Source organism: Doryrhamphus excisus, chromosome 10, assembly GCF_030265055.1.
Source record: "Doryrhamphus excisus isolate RoL2022-K1 chromosome 10, RoL_Dexc_1.0, whole genome shotgun sequence".
NCBI classification, from domain to species: domain Eukaryota; kingdom Metazoa; phylum Chordata; class Actinopteri; order Syngnathiformes; family Syngnathidae; genus Doryrhamphus; species Doryrhamphus excisus.
The window spans coordinates 19,633,608-19,657,629 of NC_080475.1; the positions used below are offsets into that span (position 1 = coordinate 19,633,608).

General features: G+C 41.9%; 2 protein-coding genes across 5 annotated transcripts; both read right to left on the reverse strand.

The window, feature by feature from the left end:
- Positions 1-1,678: 1,678 nt before the first annotated feature.
- LOC131136482 (biglycan-like) lies at positions 1,679-17,252 on the reverse strand. 3 transcript variants are annotated; one of them, XM_058083333.1, is made up of 9 exons: positions 16,921-17,252; positions 15,347-15,415; positions 9,371-9,638; positions 5,303-5,415; positions 5,027-5,240; positions 4,819-4,929; positions 3,525-3,618; positions 3,295-3,433; positions 1,679-3,214 (listed from the first exon to the last, which is right to left on the reverse strand). In XM_058083333.1, the coding sequence occupies exons 1-9, from the start codon at positions 16,936-16,938 to the stop codon at positions 3,017-3,019; spliced, it is 1,224 nt and encodes a 407-aa protein (XP_057939316.1). In that variant the 5' UTR covers positions 16,939-17,252; the 3' UTR covers positions 1,679-3,016. The 3 variants fall into 3 exon arrangements, with proteins under 3 accessions (XP_057939316.1, XP_057939317.1, XP_057939318.1); XM_058083334.1 differs by lacking the exon at positions 15,347-15,415 and having other exon boundaries at positions 16,921-17,245; XM_058083335.1 differs by lacking the exons at positions 15,347-15,415; positions 16,921-17,252 and adding an exon at positions 13,866-14,452.
- Positions 17,253-17,382: 130 nt separating this feature from the next.
- LOC131136479 (extracellular matrix protein 2-like) lies at positions 17,383-23,607 on the reverse strand. Of its 2 annotated transcripts, XM_058083328.1 has the most exons (10): positions 23,455-23,607; positions 23,219-23,370; positions 22,550-22,771; positions 22,252-22,468; positions 21,305-21,420; positions 20,404-20,536; positions 20,162-20,319; positions 19,632-19,771; positions 17,965-18,291; positions 17,383-17,862 (listed from the first exon to the last, which is right to left on the reverse strand). In XM_058083328.1, the coding sequence occupies exons 1-10, from the start codon at positions 23,591-23,593 to the stop codon at positions 17,673-17,675; spliced, it is 1,794 nt and encodes a 597-aa protein (XP_057939311.1). In that variant the 5' UTR covers positions 23,594-23,607; the 3' UTR covers positions 17,383-17,672. The 2 variants fall into 2 exon arrangements, with proteins under 2 accessions (XP_057939311.1, XP_057939312.1); XM_058083329.1 differs by lacking the exon at positions 17,965-18,291.
- Between the last annotated feature and the right edge of the window lie 415 nt (positions 23,608-24,022).

Sequence of the window (24,022 nt, forward strand, 5' to 3'; positions counted from 1 at the left end):
ATTATGGCACATACGGTTGAAACGCCCCGCTAACGTCCCTCCTCCGGGTGATTAGCCTATCAACGGCGCTCAACGTCGGACGGGTATGACTTAGCTGTTTTGGTCTCAAGCCAGTCGACAAGCTCCGCCGCACCGACCAACTCACCAGCACATCGCTGCGACATCCCCAATCCAGCCCGTGGCTTCCCCCGGCCGCAGGCCGCAGCCTCCCTCCGAGAAGGCGGCGGAACAAAAGATGCAGTCGGGCTGCAGAGGCTGCTTCCTCCTCCTCCTCCTCCTCCTGTTCGCCTCCCGCCTCCTAATCGCTTATGTGGGGGTGAAATCGGTCACCTGCTGCATAAGGACGGCTGCGGACGCGCTCACACGGAATTGCATGGCAGCACGTCCGCACTGTCAACACGCCGTGCGGGGGGGGGGGCGTCTCCGGCTGCATCATCGCGTTGGCTGACGCACCAGCGCCTTTTTTGAAAACCATAAAGGATACAGCATAAAAATGCATTTTTTTAATCTAAAAATATGAGTAATTTATAAAAAAAAAGTGCTCAATATGAATTACTGAAGATTATGTATATTAAATATTATACACCAAATATTATAGACCAGAAAAACCCATTGGTTGATCATCAGCAGGAAACAAGAGCCTCCTCTCCTCTCCTCTCCTCTCCTCTCCTCTCCTCCCCTCCCCCCCCCCTCCCCTGTCCTCCCCTCCCATCCCGTCTCCTCCCCTCTGCTCTCCCGATCCCTCTCCTCTCCTCCCGTCTCCTCCCATCTCGCCTCCCGTCTCCTCCCCTCTGCTCTCCCGATCCCTCTCCTCTCCTCACCTCTCGTTTCGTCTCGCCTCCTCTCCTCTCCCGATCCCTCTGCTCTCCTCTCCTCTCATCTCGCCTCCTCTCCTCTCCCGATCCCTCTCCTCGCCTCTCGTCTCGCCTCGGCTCCTCTCCTCTCGTCTCCTCTCCTGTCCTCCCCTCCCCTCCCGTCTCCTCCCCTCTGCTCTCCCGATCCCTCTCCTCTCCTCCCGTCTCCTCCCATCTCCTCCCCTCTGCTCTCCCGATCCCTCTCCTCTCTTCTCGCCTCCTCTCCTCCCATCCCCTCTCCTCTCCTCTCGTCTCATCTCGTCTCCTCTTGTCTCCTCTTCTCTCCTCTCATCTCCTCTAGTCTCTTCTCGTCTCGTCTCCTCCCATCCCGTCTCGTCTCATCTCCTCTCCTCCTAGGGGGGGCGGGGCTGGCAGGAAATGGGCAAGGAGAGGAAGAGGAAGGGATGTAGGGGCGGCACAGGGTGAAGACTCAGGTGTGCAGGAGGAAGATGACCACCATCAGGAAAGGGTGGTCGTCATGGTGAAGCTCAGCCTGGACTGCCATCACCTCCTGATCTCACAACAAACTTCTCCCTCCTGATCTCCTCTCCTGTCCTCTTAGAATGCTTCTCCTATTTCATTATTAAAAATCCATGAACCATTTCCAACAGGAAGTCTTCACACTTGAACACAGGAGGAACGTTGCATCCCTTCTGCATGAAAGCATCCATTGAAATAACTCCAATCCTGCCTTTTGGTGAGTCGTTACTTCAACCACAACAGACCAAGACTTTGGATTCCATACACGAAGCTCGGAGTCAGTCAGTCAGGACTGAAATAGACGAGGTGGATCAGGATGAGTAGTTGACCTATCTCTGTAAAATGGCACATAGACATCTTTGACATAATTTATTTGCATTCTGTTGATAATATTGCTTGGATTCTGTGATGGTTTACACTGAAAAAAAAAATGACATATAGCACCATTTATCATAAAATATGAATTTAAATTTAAATGTAAAATGCAAATCATCACAATGATAATAATAATAATAATAATACAAATGTTGTTTGATTCATTCTTTCTTTGCTCCCCTCCTTATCGGTTCATCAATATGACATTCAACCCAAGGTGTTGATCTCTGGCTTCATGAGCAGGTTAGAAATTTTTTTTTTTTTATTCACATGCAGCAGATTACTTGTCAGATTACACAGCGGAGACAAGGCAACATGTCTACGGTCAAAGCGCTTTTGCACTATCAAGCAGGTCGAGCTCAATAGAAATAACTGTGCAAAACAATGCATAAACGTCACTCTCGTTTGCAGCACTAAGTGTACACGATGCTTTCAATGTACCGAAGCAAAGCCGATGTGTGTGTGTGTGTGTGTGTGTTTGCACACCTCAGCAAATGTAGTGTGCCCCTTCAAGGAATATACTTCCAGACAAGCGAAATATTCTGTGATGTAGAAAGTAGAAAGAAACTAAACTTGAATTACAGTAAACCTCGGATATATCGGAAATTCGCTCACAACGGACAGATAAAAAAAGAACCGATTTTTCTGTAATGCATTTCCAATAAAAATTCATTGCATATATCGGATTTTTTTTTATAACGGATTTTGCCTATTTCGGACAAAATCTCCAGTCCCGTTCCAATGCATTTCCATTAAATTTCCCTCGCATATATCGGATGGGCCGCATCGTGGCGCTCCGATTCGCCGAATCGTGACAGGCGGCTATACGACGTCATTTGCAGCGTTTGCAGCGTTGCCTGCGCGTCCAGGTACATTGGAAACATAGTCAAGGAAGTGCCTTTTTATAATGGATAAAATCCCATTTACGCATATACCGGATGTGAATCCGATATATGCGTAAAACGGACATTTTCCGGTCTACGTATATCACGGATTTCGCTTATATCGGACAAAACCAGTGGGAACAATTGAATCCGATATATCCGAGGTTTACTGTAGTATCGAATTGGTTGCAAAATGGAGTGTGTACAATTGTCCAATTATTATACCATGAATTGGAATTTGGAATTTGGATGAATTTGGAACCCATTTTGGGGGGGGGGGGGGGGTCATACGTTCTTCCAAAAGAAGAACTTTTTCCTTGACACATTCTAATATCCCCTTTCTTCTATTCAAATGAATTTAGTTGTTTATTAATTTTGCCTCTAATGCTCCGCATCTCCAAGCAAACTACCCCTCCCCTTTTTCTATTTTTTATAGTTTCCAAACTGGACAGCATTCCGGTCACTAGCACAGCGGAATGTTGCCGGCTGCACCTCCCAGTAGTTGACAGGGTTGCCGAAAAGGCTGATGCCATTGTAGAAAGCCCGCTTTGTTCCTAATCCCTTAGGGCAGAAGTCATCCATCTTCACTTTGCCAATGTTGTTGGAATGGAGGTAAACGACCTTGAAAGCAAAACAACAAAACGTCCGGAATCTCGCCAAAAATGGACGACGGTGTACTGTCTGTACTGTACTGTACTCACCTGTAAGTATTTCATTTCTGGGAGGCCCTTTGGAACACCGGAGAGAAGGTTGTTGTCCAAGTGCAGCTCTCTAAGCCGTGGCACAAAGGCAAGACTTCCGCTCTCAATGTTGCGGATGTGGTTAAAACTGAGACCCAACCTGGAATAAAATAAACAAATTGAATTGACCAATGGCCTCACTGGCTAACGGCTTAGCTGAAACGCATGAAACGCCTCCAGCAAGATGTTACCTGAATAAGTTCTTATAGCGTTTCAAGTCCTCGAGTTCGACAGCCTGGATCTCATTGTGGTCAAGGTGAAGCTCGTGGAGGCTCTCAGGGAGATCTGAAAGATTTGAAAGCATCATCACAACAAGATGCTCACGGGGTTGGAAGTGAGGCCATGTTGAATCATTTAAAGTCTCACATGTTAGAACGTATGGCAGTGTGTAAAAGTCTAGTTGTATTGTTTCAATGACATTATAGAACACCCATTTTAAAATAACATACAGAAAACGGTAGGACAGATACAGTTAGAATTTTTCAAAGTTATGATTTTTCCGCTTCTCTAACCTATAAATGTAGTTAGAATGTTGTATTCTTGTGTTAAACGATGCCAAAGTTTCAGATAATGAGGTTTGCGCATTTGGAAGTGAACACTGAAAGAAGTTTGGAATGGTTCAAAACGCTCAGTTTGAAAAGGCGTGGTTAAACCGTTTCTTTGTGATGTCACAAAAGGGTGGACTTCCTTATATGGTTCTGAGTTAGGAAGCACTTTGGGCGTGTGACTAATTACAGTGTTTTTCAGGAGTGTCAGACACATTGCAATGCAACCAGCAACCACTATTTAATGTATTTAATATCTGAACCAGCATGTCGATTTTTGTATTAATTGTCCCATCACATCTGATGTCAGATCAAAGACTAATGGGAACTCAACCTGACGGCAGCTGAAAGTATGATGCTAACCGAGGCCGGCTCTACACTGGGGGGCCCCTAAATAAATGTCTTGCCCGTCAAATCAACATTTTAGAAGTGAAAACTCCACTAGAAAATTCACAAGACAGCTCCACTAAGCGCTCATCCCCTTAGTAAACATCCAATCACTGTTAGCATGCAAATGAGCCAACACACAGTGCAGACTTTGTGAAACAGAAAGTATGATCCATTGGACAAGAAGGGAAAACCCGAAAGAGAAAGAAGAAGAACTAAAAAAAAAAACTAATATAAGACTGGATGTTAAAATCTGGCAGTAGGATATTTCTTTACTGTTAATTTTTTCTCAAGGAAAAAAAAAACATCAAAGGTGAGATGCCTGTATTAGCCTGCTGCTCTATTTAATTTAACTGTCTGTAACAGGTGACGTGTCCCACTAGGTGGTACGTGGTGCATAATGCGCATTGTGGTGTGCCTCCTCTGATGTACAGTCCAGTGGGCCCTGCGCACTTAAAGGCAATGAGAGGCGCACTGGCCACACCCCCTTGGTGTTGCCATGTTTTCTCTGAATGAATACACTTTATGCGGCATTTCGGCCTCATAGAGTTACCTTTGGGTACTCCAGTCAGTCTGCTGTCTGATATACGCAAATAGTTCAGTTTGAGTCCTTTGAAGGCACCAGGTTCGAATCCACTGTTCTGGATGGGGTTTGCTCCCATTTCTGCAAGAGGGAACATCACGTCAAAATAAACTATATTCATCAAAAAACATCATAAATGTAGAAATCAACGAGGCAAACATTTTTTTATATTTTTTACCTATGCAGTTCATATTGACCAGTCCTGAGAAGGCACCAGCTGGCACCTTCCTGATGAGGTTCTCATGGATTCTCATCTCCACCAAGGAGGCAGGCAGGTTCTTGGGGATAGTGGTCAAAAGATTCTTGGAGAAGTAGAGCTTCTGCATGCTTTTAAGAGGGGCAAATGCCTTGGGGTGGACTCTGGAGATGTAGTTATTCCTCAAAGATAATCCCTGTAAAAAAAAAGGAATATTAGGAATGAAATCGAAAGCAAAATACAGCGTGACGAACTTACATATAAATTGGTAAGACCCTTGAAGTCATCCTCTCGAAGCTCGGTGATGTGATTATTCTGAAGGTCCAGGAACCTGGTGTCAGGAGGAATTTTACTCGGCACTTCAGACAGACCTGGAGACCAACAAAAACACAGCAAGGGAATCAGACTCCATTAAACACTTCCTCGGCTGACTTGTGAACCAACACCCTTAAAAGCTGGTTTGTCTTCCCTCTTTGGAAAATAAGAAGTCAGTGTGTGTTTTAAAAAACCTCTCGCAGGCCTGAGAATTAAACCAAATGAGCACTTTGGGTTTTCCAAAGCTATTATTTTAATGAGAGGTGCACATAGACACAACCATGGAGGTCACTCGCAGACGTCAAAGCAGCACCTAAGTCACAGTCATGGTTTGTCGCAGACAAAGACTGCACACTCACACCACACTCACACCACACACACACACACACGGGCACCAGATGGGGACGCCAGATGTTTTCCGTCTGGTTTCCATTTCAGCAAAGTCACAGTGGTGGCGATTTAAGGACTATCGGGGCAAAGCTCCCGCTAAATCAAAAAGAGGTGGCATAAGCTCGGACTGCGAGCGGCGTGTTAATATGTTCGTGTACGGTGGAGCTGTCACATGACGAGTCCATCAACTTTTCCGCTGAAAAATCAAGTGCAAAGAAATTGTGAAAATGTGCAGTTAACGACATCTGGAACAGCAAAGGCAAGATTTTTTTTAAACAGGTTCGGAACCGTATGCTATAGTAACTGTTGACATTTTATGCCACGAGCATAACATTTGCTATAAATGTTTACATTCATGAAGTATATATATTTTTGTATTTAAAAGGGAGTAGTTTGTCCAAAACAGTTTTCGTGAGCTGTGTTGAGTGGAAAGCCGGTCTTGCGTATTCGGTGAAAAATGTACAGTAGCTCTCTTTTAAAGCAGTTGTATCACCATGGTAACGTAGGCTAAAGGACATAACCTGGTTTCGACCGGGTTACATGTGATATTAATTAGACCAACGTGAGCCCAGCAATCTGTGACATCACACATCGCCAGTGTTACAGACTCTTCAGGGCCATCCAAAACTACAAACTACAAGCCAATGAAATACAGATGGAATAGGTGCAGATTCTTGAAGATCTACATAGCTTTTTGTACCGGTTATCATGTGTAGCTGCTCTATAAGAGTCCAGAATTCAATGCAAAGGGCTGGAAATTAGCATAATAGGTCCCCTTTTCTCCCTTATAAATATATTTAGAACGTACTGGAATAAAAGCAGGCACGAGCAGACTACGGTTCTTGCACAATAACTGTTAACAATACATGGGGATAAGACTACAACCATGAGATATCCTATTGTCATGCAGCCACGCTGGCTGAGTACACAAAAAAAAAATTCAGACAGCAGGCACGATCGTGCATCAGTCACTTTTTTTTTTGTAAACCATGCCAAAGTTTCAGAAAATGAGGTTTCAGCCTTTGGAAGTGAGCACTGAAAGAAGTTTGGGATGGCTCAAAAGTCTAGGTTCCAAAAGGCGTGGTTAAACTGCCCTTTTGTGATGTCAAAATGACACAAAAAAAATTTTCGGACAGCGGGCACGATCGTGCATCAGTCACTGACTGTGTTTTTTTTTTGTCTGCTTGTTTCTGGTGATGGCTGGTGATATATACATCTCATATATAATAATTTTGAATGTTGTATTCTTGTGTTAAACCATGCCAAAGTTTCAGAAAATGAGGTTTGAGCCTTTGGAAGTGAGCCCTGAAAGAAGTTTGGGATGGCTCAAAAGGCTCGGCTCCAAAAGGCGTGGTTAAACTGCCCCTTTGTGATGTCACAGAGGGTCGGACTTCCTTCTACTCAAACTGACCACAGAAATGTAGTCATGATGCAAGCGGGTCATCTCAGAACCAAGTCCCATCTGGCCCACTGGGATCCGGCGTGTCATCAACCACAACATCTACCATCCAGAGCTGTTCATTCAACGTGAAGTTTAGATATAGCTTTAGCTTTCCCAAGCCGCACCCTCTGTGTCACCACATCGGATCAAAAATGTAGTTTCGGTTCAAATCCCATGAATGCTTTGCCAAAAAGCATGGCAAGTTGCGTGGTAGCCAAACTAGAACTACGTGGTACTCTGGGAGCAATAAGATACCATATTTGTTACCATATATCCATGCCGGAACAGCTTTTAGCATGCATGCTAGCACCTGTATGCCCTCAAATATGGACTGTAGCATCAAAGCTCACAGTGCTTATGAAAGTTTAAAAGACATCCACCGAGGACGGCGATGAAATAAATCTCCCGGCACCCAAAAACCCCAACGCCGCAGATTTCTCCCATAAAGCCACAAAGCTGAAAAGCTTCACCCAAAGACCGCCAAAACCAGCACCCTCTGTAACCCCAGAGACCCTCCATACAAATACCTAACATCACGTGGAGATGCACACTGAGGGGAGACAGACGCCACCGCTGAACACACATCTGTTCTAAATAAGCATTCAGGAAATTATACGCTTCCACATTTATCCGCTGCAGAAACACCAGGGTTCCACAGTAAATACAGAGAGTTCACAAAGTGATGAATCAACAAAACCATTATGTTTAAAGCGTTCAATGGAGAAAGTCAGATTCGTACCTGCAGATGTGGCAGATGGATATCTTTTTGGTCAGATTAAATTTGGCTTTATCATTTCGGGAACCTCATATTTTACATATTTTAGTGCTTCTTTCAGATTAAACGACATAACATTCCACAAAAATAAACCAGCAGTGGGTGTGTTTTTAGCAAAAATGGGAGGGGCTTAAAATTCTGTACATGATTTTAAGTCTGAAATTTGCATGGATTGATCAGAAGTTGCTATATGTATTTTTTATTATTCAGCTATATGTGTACTGCATGTGTGTGTAAGTGATCCTCGAGGCTTTATTCTTTAATTATTTTAAAAAGCTGTTTGAGGTTGGTGATTCATGCAAACATGGCAAACAAGGAAATTATTTGAAAAAAATTTGGAAATTATTCATAATTTTTTCATCTATCTATACATGCAAACTGTTGCATCGACTGTCCAAGCTAATTAGCTTCATCCATGAGGAGGGTATGACCGTGTGAATGCCTGACAGGTAATGAGAATTTGGCTTTTATAGCATGTGGTTTTAAACTTTTGACCAGGTGAAAAATAATTTTTTTATTATTTATTATTATTACTTTTGCAATTTTTTAGCTGGTCTTGAGATATTGATCAGGTCTGTATATGTACAATACTACAATACTATAATACCATACTTCACATTTATATTCACATTTAAAGCTTTCTACGTCTTCCAGAATCTGCACCTATTCAGCTGTTTTTTTTTTTTTACTTTTGTGATTCCTATGAAAACATTGTTTTAATGTATTCGACCCACGGCTCGCCTATTCCTTTGCGGATGGTCAAAATCGTGAGTGCTTAAAAGGACTCGAAAGGACTTCTGGTTTGTGCCGCTAGCTGTGAACGGTATAATAAACGGCCATGTGTCCTTTTAAAATGTCGGCTTTTAACATACAGCCGTATGTGTTGGATTCCGAATCCGATCCGGAAGTAGAGACTAAACAGTCTGGAGTTTTTCAACGTTACTAATTGTGGTGGGAAACAGCTCCCTGTATGCACACGCTATAATGCTACACAGATGAGCGCCTTCACTAGTTTGATGGTTCTAAATCCATTAACTTTACCAGTTCCCACCACAGTTTCATTTTTTTTTCATGTCGAAAATCCTCGTTTTCCATCCTGTGTCAGCACACAAAGTCTGGAACACAAGATCCCTCTAAAAGATGCCTCCCCTTGTCAAAATACACTTGCATGATCCCAAGGGATAAATTCCTCTGTTTGATATTAGAACAAAGGACGACTTTGCTCTCCGGGGGCTTGAGAGTCAGGCAAGGCTCAGACTTCTCAGTCAGTGTCTGAGTCAGTCGTGTTTCACTCATCACATTCGCTTTCCCTGTGGGCGCTTCTGACAAACGAGCACACGTTGTGTTGACAAGTATCCATGTTACACACACACACACACACACACACACACACACTCTCACCAACCGAGGTCAGAACACTGGACCACTCTGAGTCGACAGTGGCAGCCGAAGGGGCACACGGGCATATCAGGCGGGGGCACCTCTTCGACGGCCGAGCCTTCTTCCTCATCCTTCATCATGGCCATCATGTCAATACTGTCCAGACTGTCCAGGGCGAAATCCCAGAAGCCTTTCTGCTCAAAGGGCAGGGCAGTGGAGGGAGAGAGCAGCTGGACCACGCATAGTAACAGCAGCAGGGGACAACAGGGATGCATTTTTTGGTTTTGACACACCTGAAAAAAACAGAAGGAGAGCACCGTTATATATATATATATATATACCAGAATTTGGTGTGCTTTAAATTTTAATTCACAACAAGCTTTGAAATAAATATACTATATTGTTCATTGTAAGTTACTTTTAATCAGTGATCATGGATTATTTAATCATGACGTGGAACTGATCTTGCCACTTCATCGGTTCCATGCAATATAAATAGAATCCAAAGAATACCATTTTGCAGCAAAAAAAAAAAAAAAAAACACCAGCGGCCTTGGCTTGGTCAGAAGAATGCAGTGCACAAATGACACACACAAGAATTCTAACAGACACCTACAATTTCTGCAACATGTGCAGTGCAAAATTATGGAAGATATCATAAATATATTGTCAATCTAAAAATGTGTTTTTTTTTTTAGATGCTCAACCCAATGATTTGTCTGCCAATTGTCAGGCTCTAGCGCCAAATGAGGTGGACTGGAATAAAAGCAGACTACTGTTCTTCCACAATAACTATAATAACAATACATGGGGATAAGACTACAACCTATGAGATATCCTATTGTCATGCAGCCAGACAGCGGGAACGACCGTGCATCAGTCACAGACTGTTTTTTTTTTTGTTTTTGTTTTTGGTATGCTTGTTTTTTCAGGTGATGGCTGGTGATATAAAGTCAGTTGGAAAACTGCTTGTGATCACACAGCTCATATATATCAAATTAAATTAAATTTAATATAAATAATTACTGAATCAAGGATCACTTACAGACATAGCAACTTTTGATCAATCCACGTCAATTTCAGATTTGTATGAAATCTGTCCGACGAAGGTCAAACGGACCGAAACGTTACCTGAATAAACTAATGACGCACACACTGTGCGGGAACCTTGTTTTGAACTCTTTTTGAACACTTTGTCGGCTACGCTTGCTTCCTACGCATCTGTGAATCTTCAGGTGTGCTGTGAGACTCTGCATTCAGATTTGTAACAACAAAAATAGCTGATAGGGAAATGGTAGATTTAGTGGCATTTAGGAGCAATTCACCGTAGAAGCTTACGTAAAACACTGTACAAGACAAAAACATCAGTGGATGTATGGGAAGGAGATAAGAAATAAGCCAACAAAACTGTACAAAATCCATAAAGTTAATCAACTAAAGTAATATCAAGATAACCAAATTTAATCTAGTCTATCAGTCTAAATGAAACGAATAAATTAGCCCAGACTACACCTCAGTTAAGCAGTTTGTCCGTAATCTTGAAGCATCCACATCACAAACCCAATTTGGGACTGATATTACGCTGTAGCCTCCATGTACATTGAGATTAGCTTCAAAGTCTATGTATGGACTATCCGTCATCCATCGAGGACTGGGTACCATCCATCCATCACTATCACTATCTGATCCAGTGGTTAACTAACTAATTAACTAATAAGACTCATACAAACTAGAACGGATGCTCACAACAGTTTTTTTACAACGCAGCCTCCTTAAATAAACCACTTCCATGTACGTAAATAATCATCCTACACAGAAAAGCACCTGTGGTTTCACGATACTTCAACTTTTTTTTAAAAGGAAGCCATTTTCCAATTTAGTTTTCTCTGTGGCTCAGTCACACTGCCAAACCATCACATGATACGGAGTCCAATCGCAGTCGGGATGGGATCATGAGTTCAGCCAAAGCTGCCACGTTATTGGTCTCTACCGAAACCCTGGGAAGTTTGGGAAGCTGGCTGGTTGACGTTAGATATTTAGGATAAGTAGAGGGATGGGTGCTCGTTAGTTAAATTGAAACGTATGCGGAAAGGTTTTGGCATCGGTTGGTAAAGAAAACGTAATGAATAGGATTTTAGGAAAAGTGTGTGGGAAAGAAGGTAATTAGGAAATGCTTGGATCGGTAGGTTGATAGGACAAGATGCTACAAACAGTAGTTGGTTGGTAGTTAGGCCAAAAATGCCACGTCAAGGTTATACTGCAGATTAACCCAATTTTTTTTTTTTAAACTGGTATTTAGTTATGTACCGTCACATAGTAGAAAATCTAATTACATAATGCGATTTTATTGTGTTTACACAAAGTGTTTTCTAACACGTCTGTGTTATTCTAAACAGGAATGCAATCCAATAAAGCTAAAACGCAACGTATTTTTGTGTGGGCCAAACACAAAAATACATAATGGAGGTGTTTTGTTCCCAAAAAAAAAAAACCTCCTTGAAAAGGGTTGGTTTAGCTGACCTCTTTTTTTTTTTTTTTTGCCTGTCCACACAAACTAAGATGCTCCAACACATACACACAATTCCGGTTCACACAGTACGAGCCATAGGCGGGTCCAGTAGAAGTCTCCGGGTCTCCGAGTTAAGTGCCCTAGCAGCTGTAATTTGGTGACTGGTGCCCCTAAAAAAAGGAACTGTTTGGCAGCTTCACTGAGGCGGCCCGGCTTGGATGTGGTGGGCGGGCTGCAGGGACCGAGTCAAAGCACGGCAGAGAGCAGAGCTGAATACAAAAGAACCGGGAGTCAACATATTTGTCTCCTCGACATGCAGATGGCATGCTGAGACGGACAGGTGGATGGAGACCAAATACCAAGCCGCAGACTGGCTAATAAGCAGGAAACAGACATGCTTCGTTTTCAGCGACCGGTGACATCACACTGTTTGCTCTGTCTTTGCACAGTAAAGGTGACTCATTGGCTCAGCGGTTCACCGAAACAGGAGCCAATGGCTCCACCGGGGGGCGTCCTACCTTTAAAAGTGTTTGCATCACATTTTGTGTCTCACATCACGTGAATGTTAGCAAGATTTTTCACGAAAGTTCATAAAAATGAACATTTATGAAGAAAAACACTTTGCACTATACTTTCTATATTGCACACTGCACTCTGAAGTAGAGTGGTTCTCAATTTTTTTATGTCATGACCCCACTGTTTGAGAATCTGTGTCTCACATCACGCAAATGCTAGCAAGATATTTCACGAAAGTTCATAAAAATGAACATTTATGAAAAAAAACACTTTGCACTATGCTTTGTATATTGCACACTGCACTCTGAAGTAGAGTGGTTCTCTATTTTTTATGTCATGACCCCACTATGTGAGAATCTGTGTCTCACATCACGCAAATGCTAGCAAGATATTTCACGAAAGTTCATAAAAATGAACATTCATCAAGAAAAACTTTGCATTATACTCTGTATATTGCACCCTGCACTCTAAAGTAGAGTGGTTCTCTATTTTTTATGCCATGACCCCACTATTTGAGAATCTGTGCATCATTATAGCAACAATGTCATAATTGTACATTATTGTTACACTGTGCAGCTTTAGTTTTGCTATGAAAAAGTTTTGCTATGAAAGAAAAAAACTCATTGGCTCACCAAAACAGGAGCCAATGGCTCCATCGGGGGAGACGTCCTACCTTTAAAAGTGATTGCATCACATTTTGTGTCTCACATCACGTGAATGCTAGCAAAAGTTTTCACAAAAGTTCATAAAAATGAACATTTATCAAGAAAAACACTTTGCACTATACTTTCTATATTGCACCTATTGCACCCTGCACTCTAAAATGGAGTGGTTCTCAATTTTTTTGTCATGACCCCACTATTTGAGAATCTGTGTCTCACATCACGCAAATGCTAGCAAGATATTTCACGAAAGTTCATAAAAATGAACATTCATCAAGAAAAACTTTGCATTATACTTTGTATATTGCACACTGCACTCTAAAGTAGAGTGGTTCTCTATTTTTTTATGCCATGACCCCACTATTTCAGAATCTGTGTCTCACATCACGCAAATGCTAGCAAGATATTTCACGAAAGTTCATAAAAATGAACATTCATCAAGAAAAACTTTGCATTATACTTTGTATATTGCACACTGCACTCTAAAGTAGAGTGGTTCTCTATTTTTTTATGTCATGACAGCTCTATTTGAGAATCTGTGCATCATGATAGCATCATTATATTTTGTGGCTCACATCATGCAAATGCTAGCAAGATGTTTGACAAAAATTCATAAAAATAAAAATTCACGAAGAAAAATATTTTGCACTATGTACTTTGCACTTTGTATAATGCACCCTGCACTCTAAAGTAGAGTGGTTCTCTATTTTTTTATGTCACTATTTGAGAATCTGTGCATCATAAAAGCAACAATGTCAAAATTGTACATTATTGTTACATTATGCAGCTTATGAAAAATAATACTCCAAAAAGTCAAATGTATCTTTCCCTACCTTTTGAATAGAAATATGAAATTAATTCCAAATTCCAACAGTGTCGCCGCCCTCTGTGCTCCAGATTATCCTGCAGATTATCGCTTTTATATGTTCATCACATTCAGGGATTATTACAGTATTTCTGTGGTCCTCTTCTGTGGACATCCAGCCTCTGCTCCTCCACCAATGTGTGCCACTGTGAACTGACTCAGGACTTCCAGCCCATAAAGTCGTCAAGCCAGCCTCCTTTCTGCCCGTTTTGGATGGAGGAGGAGGAGGAGGAGGAGAAGAAAAGTACTACTCTTTTAAGTACTGTATAATTCCTGCCCTGTGAAAAAAATATGTGTATTCAAGTTTTACAGGGGGTTGATCTTCAGAAATGCAACACTGGGATCTTCAATCAGGGATCTTCTCTTTTAGTTTGACATGTTGTCCTTGAGCACCATTGTTGGGGCTTTTGCGTGTCACATCATATTATTTCCCCATCACACTCTATCTCAACAATGACTTCCTGTCCTCCGAACAGCCGATTATCCGTGTTGTTGCCCATCGGCCTGATGCTCTAAGCAGGGGGGGGGGGGGGGGGGCTGTTGGCAGCGGGACAGAGTTTGGTTAGCGACCTTTGCAGATAGAATTATTTTTCTTTTCAACTTCCTGTCACTCTCAGTTTGTAGATTCAGGCTTTGCTGCGCTTCTTGTTTTCATCCCCCTCTCTCTCTCTCTCTTCTGTTGTGGCTTAGTTGATTATGGCGTTGGTTTGCTACCAGAGGGCTCGGCGTCCATTTTTTTTCCTCTCTCGAATCTCAACATCCTAATTACCAAATTAAAGAATGGAATCAGAGGGTTAGTTCTGATTGGGTCAGAAGCTACCTAGAAAACAGGGATCCACATGTGAAGTTAAGAGAACATGGCAGTTTAAATATAATGTGCGGAGTACCCCAGGGGTCAACACTGGGACCAAAACTGTTCAACCTATACATTAGCAACATCTATAAAGTTATATACATTTTAATAATTAGGGCTGTCAATCGATTAAAATATTTAATCATGATTAATCACATTTTTTGTCCATAGTTAACTCACATTACATACGTTTTTATCTATAAATAAGTAGGGAAATCTCTTTGTGGTAAACGATTGGATGTGCAACTACAACGATATCAAATTTTATGTAAAAAAATATCAATTTCGGAACAATGGGCCATTATTTAAAACAATACAATCAACAAGCATATTTTTGTGTTACTTTTAAAAAAAATATATTAGCATATTAGGTATTAAATTCGCCCACAAACGTTCAGCAAATACAAAATGTGAGCGAGTGAGACCTCTCTCAACAATAGTTGCTTCTCACTCCCAGTTATAAACATAAAAATCTGGACTTTGCCAAGCAGTTCTGGAACTTCAAGTAGGAACGTGTGCTTTTGTCATATGAGACCAAGATCAAGCTTTTTGGCAACAAAATACTCAAACAAAAACATTAATATGCAGAAAAGCACCTCATATCCGTAGGGAAGCGTGACGGAGGATCGTGGATGCTTTGGGCCTGGTTCTCTTCCAAAAAGGTCCTAGGAACATTGTTAGGGTTCTTAGCATCATGAATGCTTTTAAATACCAGGACAAAATCTGGTGGCCTCTGGCCAAAAACTGAAGATGGGTAGTCACTGGGTTTTTCAGCACATGTGGCCAAATCCACATAAAATGGTTCACCAGACACAGACTCAAGCTATCAAGATCGGCACTTAAAGTGCCTTCGAATGTTTGGGCCGCGTAATCAAGAATGACGGCACCTTTAATCTGTCTGAGAGCAGAATTATACACAGAATCTAAGACGAACAAGCACCACGCTACTCTCTCTTTAACAAATGACTCTGCGGTTGTCCATGTGATGTGAAACATGTGTTGGATGGGATGTGGATTTAACAGCAATGTCATACACATTACGGTGAATGGCAAGCCTGTCAAACGTGAAAAATACCCGAATGTGACAAGCTGCGAAGGCGAGGTTGACAGATTAAAGATGAGAGCTCAGCGGAGAAGAAACGGGAATGAGCTTTAATGCACTTCAGTCCCCTTTTTTTGTGAAGTGGCTGAGCAAAAATGAGAATGTTGAGTTTCTTCGACAGTGATATGATGTTGGCAAAACGGCTGTACAATTATGGAGAGTGGAGGTTGTGCCACGTAAAACCCCAAAAGAGAAATATAACATGTGATTACTCAGGCAGAGAGAGAAAAGTATAAATGTACTGTATAAAATGTACTGTATCATGTATAAAAGTAGGTCTGCTACACATTCAGCACAATAATTTACTGTATATTCTATTCTACTTCTCTTGCATCATCTTACTTGTGACTTTATACCGGTATTTCATCATCCTAGTCATATACAGTGATGTGTACACAAGCTGAATTGTTCAGTACTTTGTTGCTAGGAAGCTTATTCAAATATGAACTGAGGGGCAGCGAATAACTTGCACGGGGATGGGGGGGGGGGACTTGACCCCGACAATAATCAGATCCAGCCAATATAATCCCAAGTATAATGACATCAATAAGAATATAGATTATATTGTATTAGCGTCTTGTTGATTTTATTTATTTATATCATTTGCCAGGAAAACAGTACATGTTTAAACATCCGGTATTGTAACCCCCCCTCCCCTCGCTGAATACTTGGTATTACCTAACCGCTTTCTCTTGCTAGTGTTCGCTATTTACTTTATATTTTGGCATGGATGGAGACAGCAGAAACATGAAAAAAGCACTAAAAGGCGGACAGACAACGATTTTTCATTGTTGGTCGACACCTAAACTGAGTTAAATAGCCGTATTGTTAAGTTAGGTGATGATTTGTGACAGGAGTTGCCAAGCTAGGTTGTTGCCTTGCTAGCATCCTGTGTGTGTTATGCTAGCATTAGCGCGTTAGCATCAAACTAGCATGTGGGTAAAACATACCTACATTATAGCGATGTATTGTATAAAACTATGGCGTGAACAACATCAAATGAAAAGCGCTAAATGATTTTTTCAGAGAGATTGTGTACCATAATGATTCAAAGTCATCAAATCTTACCTTTATGCATTCCTTCATAGTATCAGCATTTGGGAGCAAATATGAGGGGAAAGAAAAAGAGGGGAAATACAACCATACATCCCTCTGTGTATGGAGAACTGTTGATGGTGCGTTCAATGACCATCAAAAAATGTAGGACAAATCACAGTTCGAATTAAATATGAGGTGAAAGAAAAAAAAAAAAAGAGGGGAAATACATCCAAATACACCCATACATCCCTGTGTATGGAGAACTGTTGATGGTGCGTTCAATGACCGTCAAATAAAGTAGGACAAATCACAACTCGAATTAAATATTTCAAAATGTGTGATTTCTAATTAATAGTTACAGTATTGTAATAAAATAAGATTTACTGTAATATAAATGTATATGTATTTTAATGTGACCAGTCCAAGATGTACTCTGCCTGTCACACAAAGACAACTGGGATAGGCTCCAGCATAAAAAATTTAATTCCCATACTGAATTGTGTCATAACAAGACCTGTATTTTATTCATACTAATTGGAAAGAATGCAGTTAATTATAACAGATTTAATTGCTCTACATTACACATATAAATATATACTTTATTACACATTAAAAAGTACAAATACAATAGTTAATTTCAACCTTTGTGTGGTGATTTAAATAATGGCGGATAAGAATTCAAATGAATTCTTACTAATGATACTAATCATTACGTTTTTAATTAATTTAGTACATAACTCCGAACGCAGTAACCCATTGACCACCTTCAGTTCCTACCAAGTTCAGGTTGAAGTGTAGTTGTTGAGAGAATCCCCCTGCTGAGGATAAAGGACTAGTCCCTGTGAATCCGTGACACAAGTGAAGGCATTCGGAGGAATCTTCTCCACCACAAGCAGATTATTTTCCAAGTGAATGGAAGCCAATGTGGAGCCGGAATTGAGTGGGTGACACACTCCCCACTGCTGCACCCGCCTGGAAACAACATGGAAACATCTTCACCTTCCAGTCACGTTATTGCATCATTCATTGCCCCAATAGGAATATTAATGTCATATAATTTGCCTGGCGTCCTACCTGATATGATTGTTATCTAGTCTCAGCACCCGCAGCTTCTTAAACTGCCGTACCCAGCGAGGCACCTCTTCCAGAATATTGTTGTCCATCAGGAGCTCCACAAGCGATCGGTACATTCCAACAAAAGAGCCCCGTTCAATTCCCTCGTTGCTTAACGTGTTGTGGGACAGATAAAGCGACTGTAGGCCGGGATGCATGTGGCGGAAGGTGAGGGGCGGGATGTGGCTTATGTTGTTGTGTTGGAGGTTCAGTTTTTGGAGAGGGTGAGGCAGATTCAGGGGCACGGATGTCAGGTAATTGGAAGACAGGTCCAAGGATTCAAGGCGTCTATAGAAAATTGTGATTGTCAAAGGAAACAATAATTCATTCATTCATTTTCTACTGATTTTCCCTACAAGGGTCGCGGGGGTGCTGGAGCCTATCCCAGCAGTCTTCGGACACCCTGTACTGGTGGCCAGCCAATCACAGGGCACATATAGACAAACAACCATTCACACTCACATTCATACCTATGGACAATTTGGAGTCGCTAATTAACCTAGCATGTTTTTGGAATGTGGGAGGAAACCGGAGTACCCGGAGAAAAGCCACGCCTCCACACAGAGATGGCCGAGGGTGGAATTGAACCCTGGTCTCCTAGCTGTGAGGTCTGCATGCTAACCACTTGACCAATAATAATAACAATAGGAAACATGATACGATTTGCGGCATCAAGCATTCTGCGGATCATTTCACCACTCCTCTGCTAGTCTTACACACAAGCAGCTGAAGTAATCGCAGCAAATTCTAACCAATATTAGTCTGACCGTGCGTGTACAGTATATACACCTGAGAATGTGCAAGTTTTGTCAGAACATTATTACTCATTGTGACTGCAAATATTGTAGTTCTTATTGACTGGCCACAACATTAGGTACACTTGATGCCGCGCCCTTGTGTGGCATCAAAGCATTCTGCATTTATGGCTGGCATTAAAATATTATATCCCTCTCAATATGTTGTAGTATGCACATTGCAATCTTAAAACTTGTTTCATAAAATAAACAGTGTTTATAACAGGACAGTGAGGCACGATCGTGCATCAGTCACAGTGGAAAATTGGAAAACTGCTTGTAGTACTGAAGGCGCTACTTTTGAGAAAAATGCTGGCAGATTATATATATATATATATATATATATATATATATATATATATATATGAAATAATTATAATATATTCAGTATAAATGCAGGCCTTTCTTCACATCTACACTCATTTTACAGCAGCCGTTTCACAATTCAATCCATTGTCTACCAAAATGTATTTGACTGTCCACATCTACGCTTTCCACAGCTCTCCCAGTAGCTCCCACTGTGGTTCAGAAGAAACCCAGGCAGCAGTGGAAAAAGCCACAGGAATCGACTATATTTATACACAAGTCTTTCTCACTCACACTAAAACACACACAGACACATTGAGACATACAGGCTGTTCCTACATATGGACACAAAGTCGTCCGTCAATGTTTCTTTGAATGGGAATTGAACTGCCACAGGCTTAAACTGCTATCGGCTTCAACATCCATCAAAAATAAATACAGCATAATAATCACATTTGACAAGAGACGCCCCTTGTGGCTGACAGCGGGACTGCAGCTCTAATGTCAATACCGTATGAGTGGACCTACCTGAGTTTGGTCCAGGCACGTTGGTCAAGGCCTTCATTGTGAAGCAGATTGTGACTCAGGTCCAAGACTCTCAGATGAGCGAAGCCCCTCATTGCCTGGCTTGTCACGCCCTCGATCAAGTTCCCGTTCATTTTTAATGTCTGTTTAAAAGGGAAATAAAAAGAGGAATAAATGCATGATTGATGTATTCATCACTCATTCATTCATTTTCTACCGCTTTTTGGAGCCTATCCCAGCTGTCTCCGGGCAAGAGGCGGGGTACACTCTGGACTGGTCGCCAGCCAATCACAGGGCACATATAGACAAACAACCATTCACACTCACATTCATACCTATGGACAATTTGGAGTCGCCAATTAACCTAGCATGTTTTTGTGGGAAACCGGAGTACCCGGAGAAACACACAGAGATGACCGAGGGTGGAATCAAACCCTGGTCCTCCTAGCTGTGAGGTCTGCGCGCTAACCACTCCCGCTAACCACCGCCCGTATTCATCACTGTAATGATGTAACGAAGTGCTATCAGCGCACCTGCAGAGAGACGGGAAGGCCTTTGGGGAACGAACGGAAGCGGTTGTTCTCCAGCTTGAGGTGGAGAAGCCGCTCGAGCGCTTTGAAAGCCTGGCGTGATACCCCGCCCTCGTGAAGACCGTTTTCTTCCAGCTCCAGGCTCAACAGGTTCGTCAAACCTTTAGAGGCAGCAAAGCTATCATTAGCAGAATTTGCATAAAGATTGTACATCGCGTATGCACAGCGACGTCCGTATAGCATACCGGTCCAACAATGAGGGGGGAGGGCGGTGAGCTTGTTGTTGTTCACGCTCAGTTGCTCAAGAGACTGCGGCAGCGGCGGTATCATTGTGAGCCGGTTGAAGTCTAAGTTGAGCTTCTTCAGAGAGGTCAAGTTCTAAAGAGAAGTGAAAAAGGCCAAAGGACATACAAATGAACGCTTGTCCTAAAATCCATAATTTAAATCCTGAAGATGGAATTATAGAGTTGAAAGTGAAACGATGCCAGCTCTTCTGTATCATCTATCATGTTGTATTTTTGGTAAAGCCTATCAATGTGGCTTTTTGGTGAAAGCTGCTGTGGTGGATGCGTGTCATCTTAAAAAGCTGTGGACTGGATCGCTTTGCAGTGTTCTTCCAGCCTGGTCCATCAGTCCTCTGTCATTACTGGCATGCGAAACTAAAAATATTTCACTTTCCTCCACGTCATTGGCTGCAGCTGTTTTCCCAAAAAGCCCGTGCAGCCAATACAATGACAGAGCCGGGATGGTGGTGCGGAACGATTGGTCGGAGCGCACCAGGCTGCTTCAGTGTGGTCAGAATCTTTGTGTGCGTTTGGCCTGTGGTCATTTTGAGGTTCGACCCAAATGTATTCTTAGAAAAGATGAGTTAATGCCATTCCCAGCACTCTTAAATTACTATAATGATACGGGATTAAGGCTTTAATTAAATGCAAGCTCCTTTTGAATTCGACTTATAAAGCTATTGGTACGGAATTTAACGGGATCAAATCCTAAGTAGTTGAAGTTGACTTTCTCCTCCTCGCATTTCAGTGGCGTTTACTGGAATTAAGCAGCATTTCGATGGTTCCCATAATCCCCGCTATAAGGTACATAAACATTAGCTAGTCAGTGGAAAGGTGTAGTGTGTAGGTACAAGCTACTCACGTAAAGTGGCTTTTGGCTGAATGAATCATCGGTCAGTTGGTTTTTGCTAAGATCCAGTGTTTCCAGATTTGGTAGGTTAGAGAAGACTTCAGCTGGAATTCTTTGGATGTTGTTCCCTTTTCAAACAAAGATACAGGAAAGTCAGCGTATGAGATACGGAGATGTTACATACTGTTAGGTCTGGTCGACGGGAATCGAGGTAAAACGAGATTCAGACGTTAACGTTTGAATGGTAATCTTAGTTTCCAATCCCTGTCAGATGTCTGTCTTGACAACAAGAAAGTTATTTTTCTCTACTCAAGATGGGAGTTGGATTGTCATCAAAGTACGTCGAGTCACAGAAGCCATTAGCTGAAACCGAAGAAGCTTGAGAATATGCTGGACCAGTTATAGTCTGTGAGATTATTTGCCTGAAGAGAATATTTGAGTGATGGACAGTTTACCTTACTAGTGACTAGTTGTTGTGCATACATTGTGTTTGTTTTCTATACATTGAGGTCCTACTTTAATTAACATTGCAGATTAATTAATTAATCACATAGCAATTAATTAATCTGCGACCAACTAGGTAATGCGATTAATTAATCGCCCGGCAGTAATAATCTGTGATTAATTAATCAGCGATCAACTGTGTCATGCGATTAATTAACCTGTGATTAATTAATTACAGCTCGATGAGTCAGTGGGCTATCAAGGTCTGTCAACCGATTAAAATATTTAATCGATTGATCGACTGAATAATCATATAATCAAAATAATGCAATTGTTCCTTTAATAAGTCATCTTTCACTTTGTAAAGTTGTGCAATTGACCGTTTTTCTTTTGTCTATAAAAAAATGACTTTGCTAGCTTGATGAGCTCAAATTACGTGTGACAAGAAATCAAAAAGGGGGTGGGGTGCTTTTTCCACACTAGTCTATTTCCCCAAAGCGTAAGCACCGACACACCTGAGAAGTCCAGCTTGGTGGCCTCCAGGTTGTGAATGATTGGCAGGTGAGTCATGCCGACATCCCTGCAGCTAACTTCATTGTTGTCGGTACGACACAGAGCCAGGGGACTGCTGCTCTCGGTTTCGGTCTCATTGCTGGGAACTGGAGTTGCCTCCTCCGCCTCCTCCGCCTCTTCTTCTTCTTCTTCTTCCTCTTCTTCCTCTTCCTCTTCCTCCTGACACAAACAAATGAAGAACTGCCATTCAGCAATGTCCATAAATGAACATCAAACACTTCTTAATTCAGTCAATTAAACCTCTTCTTCTTCCTCATCGTCGTCATCATCATCGTCATCGTCATCATCGTCGTCATCATCTTCTTCTTCTTCCTCCTCCTCCTGCTGCTGGGCTTTCCCCTTTTGATCCATCAGCTCCCTCTTCTCAGCATGAAGTTCCTTCAATACAGCCATTAAAGTGCTGCTCGCGTCTTCTCCCTTTTTGGTCATCCTCCATCCCGCCAGGGGTCGCCCTATACCTGCCTGAAAAAAACATCCCACATTCAGATAAGAAGGTTTGCGCATTTGGAAGTGAGCCCTGAAAGAAGTTTGGAATGGTTTAAAACGCTCTGTTTCAAAAAGGCGTGGTAAAACTGTTTTTTGTGATGTCACAGAGGGACTCCCTTATATGGTTCAAAGTTAGAAAGGTGGAATAAGCACAAATTGGATTTGGGTTATGCACTGCCCTGGTGTATCGCAGAATTCGTAAGACGGAAGCAGCGGTTCAACGTGTTCGTCGTGCTTGATATGGTCGGTAAAGCCGCACTCGGACTATGACTTAAATCGCAAAACCATCTTAGAGAAGACTGTTTAATGCCCACAATATTAGTATATTATAATATTATTAATGGGCATTATTACAGTATATATGCTGGGCACAGATTTTAAATATTTATATTTTGATATATGTAAAATAGAGAAAAGTCTTACTATTCTATATGCAAATGAGTCTTCATGTTTGGTTGCAAGTTTCCTCTTCCACAATGAAGCTCCTCTCTTTTTTCTATCTGCCGTCAGCAGAGATTTGAGATCCTGGAGCTGCTCTGATTGCATTTGGATAATATCATCGCCATTTTCCTCACCTTCAGAAGAAAAGGGAAAAACATAAAGCAAAGATATATTACACAAATATGCGATAACACACAATACAATAACCAAGAGCTTACCATCTGTTGATACAGTTGCTGAAACACCAAACTGATTTCCTGTCGTTTCTAACTCTGCATCCACTTCATGTGAGGAGCTTTTTCCAGATATAAGCGTCCCGCCCAGCCATATGAGGACTATCCACGGTGACTTTGGCATCGCAGAGTCTTCTGCTTATTTCACTTGGAGGGTGAAGTCCAAAAAGAAGCAGAAGCGATAAAGTCTCTCAGCCAAACAAACGGTCAGCCTGCCCGACTCTGACTGCTGCATGGACAAGAAGATGGGATGAAGTATGTTGGAGGTGGAGAGGGTCGGGCGGGGGGGAGTCTCACATTATTAATAGAGGCCCTTGTTCAACCAAACATGACATACACAGACCCACCCTGCTCCTCCCTCGTTCATAGCCGTCTGGCTAACATTTGGTGTAGGCAGACATTTGACAGGTAAACGTGAATATATGAATGAAGTATATTTGATTTAATATATTTATATATAATGCTTTTACACTTGGAATATACACTAAGTGTGTTTTTCCCCACAATTGTACCACAAAAGTTGTGTTGAATGCTTGTGTTTGGACCCTAGAAA

What these genes read in the sequence shown, in the direction of transcription:
- LOC131136482 (XM_058083333.1), bottom strand. An exon ending in CGCTTCCCTACGGATATGAG is followed by an intron (nt 9,639 to 15,346) that starts GTGCTTTTCTGC and finishes TGTTTTTTTCAG; the next exon opens with GTGTGTCAAAACCAAAAAAT. An exon ending in GGTCCAGTGTTCTGACCTCG is followed by an intron (nt 5,416 to 9,370) that starts GTTGGTGAGAGT and finishes GTTGGTCTCCAG; the next exon opens with GTCTGTCTGAAGTGCCGAGT.
- LOC131136479 (XM_058083328.1), bottom strand. Translation starts at nt 23,593, where the DNA reads ATGCCAAAGTCACCGTGGATAGTCCTCATATGGCTGGGCGGGACGCTT. An exon ending in ACTCATTTGCATATAGAATA is followed by an intron (nt 22,772 to 23,218) that starts GTAAGACTTTTC and finishes TGTTTTTTTCAG; the next exon opens with GCAGGTATAGGGCGACCCCT. An exon ending in ACGATGAGGAAGAAGAAGAG is followed by an intron (nt 22,469 to 22,549) that starts GTTTAATTGACT and finishes TGTTTGTGTCAG; the next exon opens with GAGGAAGAGGAAGAGGAAGA.